The sequence below is a fragment of the Micromesistius poutassou genome (genome assembly GCF_964030765.1).
Source record: "Micromesistius poutassou genome assembly, chromosome: 6".
Lineage (NCBI taxonomy): Eukaryota > Metazoa > Chordata > Actinopteri > Gadiformes > Gadidae > Micromesistius > Micromesistius poutassou.
The window spans coordinates 12330846-12337323 of NC_140276.1; the positions used below are offsets into that span (position 1 = coordinate 12330846).

General features: G+C 45.0%; 1 protein-coding gene across 1 annotated transcript in view; it reads left to right on the forward strand.

The window, feature by feature from the left end:
* Window positions 1-406: 406 nt before the first annotated feature.
* Window positions 407-6478, forward strand: part of ccdc88b (coiled-coil and HOOK domain protein 88B) — a gene marked incomplete at its 3' end in the record, with an annotated part of 16851 nt that continues 10779 nt past the window's right edge. Inside the window, exons 1-3 of the mRNA XM_084469605.1 lie at window positions 407-562; window positions 1811-1959; window positions 3229-3337. Coding sequence (XP_084325731.1) covers window positions 506-562; window positions 1811-1959; window positions 3229-3337 — 315 coding nt within the window. The 5' untranslated portion in view covers window positions 407-505. The remainder of the gene's footprint in view (window positions 563-1810; window positions 1960-3228; window positions 3338-6478) is intronic.

Sequence of the window (6478 nt, forward strand, 5' to 3'; positions counted from 1 at the left end):
TTTATCACCAGCAGAGTTCGCTGTTGTACAGTACTTCATTAGTTCCTATAGCGTTGAAATTAATTAAGCAGATATCTCGCGCATCGCGTGTGCCTTATCTAAATTAGAGCCGGACATTGCCAGGAAATCAAACTTGAATGTGTCACAAATTGAATTCAGATGGGTTCAGTGTTTAACTTAAGTGGAAATAAAACTCAGACTCCCCATGGTCCCCTCGTCCATCTTGGGGGTGTTGGTCTGAAACGCCGGGTCTTTCTGATGGAGGAGGTGGAGGATGACTGTCTTTTCACATACGTAACACGTGCGTGTTGAACACTCCGCTACGGTTTTGCAATGTACTTCAGAACTAGATGACTGACAGGAAGAAAGAGAAGTCAGGCAGGGTGGAGGGAGTGGTAGGGCCACCGTCAGACATGTCCTTACGCAGCACTCATTCTCCTGCTGGTGATTGTAGCCTTGAGCTGGCTATTGTTGTTTGATTAAGTGGTCCTTTGATCTCTCACCGATGGTGGCTAACATGGAGTTAATAGAGGAATTCCTGGAGAGTGCGTTGGCCAAATGGGTACGTGGTTTATAAATTACTCCTTTCACACCGACATGAAGCGGATGGTCGATAAAGACTTTATTATGGGACGTTACCGTGAAATAGTTTAATACAAGAGGCTAGCCCTGCACACGAAACAAAACCAAGCACTTCTATCAATTTGTTTAAGGTATCATGGATATATATGCCATTTAAGAAGCAATGGTCTCTCGTTATTATGAACACAGGCCAATCAGAAGTATCCCAGCTCTAGGCCTACATTGCAATACATCAGCACATAACCATGATCCACAATAAAAACAAACAAACAAACAAACAAACAAGGAGAAAATAGATACAAACTCTATGGTCTCTTTCTCTATTGTTCATAGAAGAGCAAAGCAAACTTCTCCTTTTGACTGCTTCCTCTGGCAGTTTCGTACCGCTGCATAGACTGTACAGGATACCACTAATGACACACACGCCATTAGCGTCTCATCACAGGGTGCTGCCACGACACTGCAGTAATAACCACAAAGGGTTTACATTGCGCACACACACACACACACACACACACACACACACACACACACACACACACACACACACACACACACACACACACACACACACACACACACACACACACACACACACACTCGCACGCACGCACGCACACGCGCACGCACGCACACAGGCTCACACACACACACACACACACACACACACACACACACACACACACACACACACACACACACACACACACACACACACACACACACACACACACACACACACACACACACACGAAACAAAGATAAAATCTGTCTTATTAGGCCTCGGGCCACTCAGCAGTATGCATGTATTCAGTTTAACTTACTGCCAATGCAGTTCGCTTATAGGTCATTTTATAGACAGTGCATTATTAAGGGGCGGGCCGGGTCCAGGATTGGGACTAAACCTCATTATATTGTAGTGTGAACTGGCACAGTGCGCCGCAGCGCAGGAAGACCTTGGCCGCCGTCCCGCTTGGCTCTTCTCTTCACTGTGAAGTGCTTCCCAGTGTGACAGCGCGGCGCCCACCTGTCCGAACAGGTGTCGCCCCGTGCCGTCTGAAGGAGCTTCCTGCCGGCCGACGATAGAAGAATTCCGCACTACGGGCGCGCACGTGCCATCTTCGTTAGAATAAAACACCGATCCCGAGCAGACAATATCATACCTCCGTCTATTCCGAGCCTCCGCGTTGTCGCTTTGTCTGTTGTTGACGTGTGATTCTGGGCTCAGGTGTTGCTGTTCCAGCCCACGGTGGACGGAGGGGGCAGACCGCCGCCCCACAGCCCGTACCCAGACGCAGACCCGCCCCTCCGTGGAGCCGGGAGTTGGTATTCGAGGCTGACCGACGGGGTCTTCCTCAACGAGGTCATGAGGTTGATGTAAGCATGAGCAGGAGTTTGGTTTTGTTTCGACTCAATTCCACACGACACATGGCCGTAATACACGGGCATATATTGCACTCCGAGATGGTACCCAGCCGCTTCGATTATTGTGTTTATGAAGTTTATTTAAAGGCTACCTAATAAACCAGCTCTTGACTCATGTAGTTATTAGTATTATATTTATTATTGATGCACGCTCTACTCCCATACACTGGGAGATAAACCAAGGAAACAAGGACAAAGGAATACTTAAAAAGTAAAACAATTTATTATTAAGACATTTTGAATTTATTCTATAGCATCTATTTGTTCAAACAGTATAATTCAACAGTATACTAATACTTTTGTAGGTCTGACAGAAATATGTGTTCAATATTGTTTTAACGTTATTGATACAGAGGCACGTTGAGCAGCAATATAAGCCCATTTCCAGTGAGAAGCATGCTTCTGCTAACTCATTATAAGGTTATATCCAAGTCCATAACTGCCAACGATGAAACATTCATCTTTATTATTCTAGACAAACTTTGCAACCTAATGTTGCTTGTGTTATGCTCAATCCCTACTCCATGCACACAATTCAGCTGTATCTAGTATCTAGCTGTGTTCTCAGCAGTATTGTGCAAGTTCACACTTCACATGAACTAGTTCAAAGTTCAGTTCATACAAAATGAAATGAATACATTCACGTTCATAGTTCAGCAATTCAGTTTTGAACTAGTTCATGTTCAGTTCATGAACAGTTTTATTAGAAACTGAAGAAAAACTGTGGGTATTCTGTGTTTATCTTTTAAAATGAATCCTCTCCATTACCAGCTGCCCATCACTACAATCGACCTAAGCATCAATTCAGAATGTCACAAAATATGAACTAGTTGAAGTTCAAGTTATTTAGTTATATGTTAAAAAATATGTTAAGTTCAGTTCAAAGTTCATAGAAAAATGAACTTGTTAAATTAACTAGTTCTTTTGAACTAGTTCATGCACAACACTGGTTCTCAGAGACCCCAAGGAACCGTATCTCTAACTAACTAGCCGCAATCTGATTGGCCAACGGATCCGTTGCTGCCTAAAAAGTTGAAAATTTCTCAACTTTTTGACGCACAAGTCGACAGAATGGACGGACCCACAATGCATGTCGACAACAGAGTCGACAGAACGGACGGACCCACAATGCATCGAGAGCACCCCATGCAAAGTCAATGATATCTGTCGATGGATGGAGGTAGTGTGAACACGGCGTAACTAGCTGTGCTGTGTTCTCAGAGACCCCAACCCCAAGGTGGAGCAGCTCTACCACAGCGAGGCCGGCGGCCGAATGCTCAGACTCCAGAACTTCTCCATCCTGAACCGACACCTTCGGGCCTTCTACCAGGTACACTTATGCTAAAATCAACCTTTGAAATGGATTTTAAAGGAGTGTGATTTTTACACTTTCAACATAAAAAAATAAGTTAAAGGGGCTGTAGGTATAGGAGCTAAGAGCAGTAATTTCTTAGAAATGCCACAGCCGTCAATCAGCTTTTCTGTTCTGAGTTGACAGTGCCTGCCTCTGTATCAGAGTATTCCATTTAAGGCCAGTCCACATTTTCATTTCTGATGCAGGATGGATTCACCAAACCAATCAGGGAAGAGATGCCTGATTGGTTTCGGTGATCAATCCTGCCTGTCAATCACATGCCTGGCTCTGTTCTATATATTTCCTTCTCTCTTTATAACTTTCAAATCATATCTAAGGCAGCTCTAATTTTTCAAAGGTCCCTTTCTGATCGGTCCTCCGTGGTACGCAACAGAATAACAATCAACAACAATAATTATGTGCTTTTAAGTGATATTAGCATTAGCATTCCCATTAGACTCCCATTAGTACCTTTTCCTGCTTTCTGAAAACGTATTCCCTCAAACCATCGTGGGGATCCAGAGTGATTAACTTAAATCCCATTCTCTTTGGTGTAAAAAGTGGTCCCATTCAAATGCTTACAAAACACTAATCAGAGTGTCTCTGTTCAGATCCAGATCTTAATCACAGACACACCTAAACCTGCCCGATGTGCGCTTTCTACTGCGGCTATCCATCCAGGGAATATTTCTCTATAAATGTTTTTTATTCTGGTCAACTTTTGAAATCTCAGAGACACTAACTGTGGTATGGAATCCAATTAAAGCCACTCACTCAGTTAATGCGAAAACGTACAAAGTGCAGGTTTAATTATTTTTTATCATTTGAATATTTACAATTTCAGTTCACAAAGACGCACCTAGGTCAAACTCCCCACTTGCAGACTCATCTTATAAACATATTCTGTTCCCTCTCTCTGTCATACATATCTCATGCACTCATTCGTTACCGGGGCCCGGCGTTGGATGAAGAATAGGATGATGTCGACGGTTGAGAGTGGGTCAGGCGGGGTGGGGGGTGGGCGGGTCGGTCGGTCCGGTACCTGACGTACTTGTATGAGGTCACCTACGATGGTGTGGTTGGCAGGCAGCTAAAACAAAAAATGTCCGAAAACGTTGCTTGTGTCTATTCTGGTGGTACAGCACAGCGCCAATGAGAGGCTGAACCAGAAAACGAGCTGCGGGGGGAGGAGAGAGGAGGAGGAGGGGGAGGAGGGGGAGGAGGGAGAGAAATAAAAAGTTCTGTCCTCATCGGTCTTGTTGCTAAGAAACAGCCGCTGCCTTAAAACCCAAAACCAGGGGGGGGGCGAGTGAGGAGGAATGAGAGAGGAGCAGCGACCTCGACGGTACCTACCAGTCTCAGGGTCACGGGGTCACGAGACGCAGGTAGACTACGATATCAAACGGCGAGGCATCAACATACGCAGCAGCGGTTCAAGCGTTGTGCGTTCAAGTGTTGTGCGATGAGTGTTCCTCTGTAACAGAGAGACACAACGCCACGCAATGCTCTGGTATCGGGGAGGGAAGAGGCTGCGAGAGAAGGGAGAGGAACAAGCTAAACGGCTCCGAAAGGCGACACGCACACACACGCGCACACACACACATGCGCGCACGCACGCACGCACTCGCATGCACGCACACACGCACACACACACGCACTCATGCATGCACGCACGCACATACACACACACACGCACACGCACACGCACGCACGCACATACACACACACACGCGCACGCACACACACGCGCACGCACACGCACGCGCACGCACACGCACATACACACACACACACACACACTAAACGAAGGCGTTTCTTCTCCTTGTTTCACTTCTTTCTTTTTTCAATGAATCACTTTTTGTGTTCCTTTGCCTCTGCGAGGGACGGCCGTGATAATTAGCGGAGATATATCGGGCCAACTTTGTGTGGAGGTCCACCAGGTATGCTCAGAATAGGCTCCCCTGTTAATACTAATTTCCTTTTCTCCCCCTTTTACTTCTTCTTCTGGGGACGTTTGTGTATATGGCGCCGTGCGTCCCAAGCTACTGGGAATACGAACAACAAGAACACCAGCTGAAGAAAGCAGCCAGCCAGCCAAGACTTAGTTCTCTACGTTCTGGCCTCAGATTCTTTATACATATAGAGAGAGACAGAGAGAGAGAGAGAGAGAGAGAGAGAGAGAGAGAGAGAGAGAGAGAGAGAGAGAGAGAGAGAGAGAGAGAGAGTACCACCTGTGTAGCTTTACAGACATAAATACAAAACACTCAGCAGAAAACGCTAGCACAGGATTAGCACTCACTTCATTATTCTTATAATTGACGTGGCAGTTCATATTCATTCTATTCTCTTCGCCTGAAGATTGAATTTCAAGCACCTGAATTAATGAGTTAAGCTGAGCTTGATTCATCATATTTTGTGGATGGAAACGTTACATTTTGATTTCCCCTCTTAGGGAGAATGATATTGAAATGAATGGCTCGGATATGTGTTACATTCTCAAGCTACAAATATGACAAGGCTCTGATTAGCAGTTGGAAATCAAGTGTGCATACATTTCAATGGAAAATTATACATACTCATCAGTATCCCATTAGTTTTCTGTATCTATAATTGAATAGGAGAAACAGATTAGAAAAAAGAATACAGAATCATCTGCAATGGCATTTTCCTTGCCAAGAATCAGAGCGTTTATGTCTATATAGGCTCAGCAGATAGACAGAAACTAAACTACAGGGATACAAACTAATTCCCACTCAATCACTATGCTACAACTTGAAGCACACTGAAGGCTATACTTAACCTTACAGTCAGCTAGCAGTCATTCCTGCCCCGGTCTGAGTATCATCGCAGATACAATCACTCCAATAATCCCTTCAAAACTAATCTCTTCCTAATCTCTTAAAGCAGGGTGTTTCTTTTTTTTTCCCAACAGATAGACACAGAAGAACCAGAACATTATCTGTATATACGGCTGCCACTGAGAGAAATAATACACTTCAGAATCCCTTTAAACACTTCGAGGAAGGCTCTGTTTCCCCAGACGCACCCCCGTCAGACCCTTTAAGGTCTGATGACATGAGGCAGCGTGAGAGGGGTTGAGGATGAGCACATGGCCAT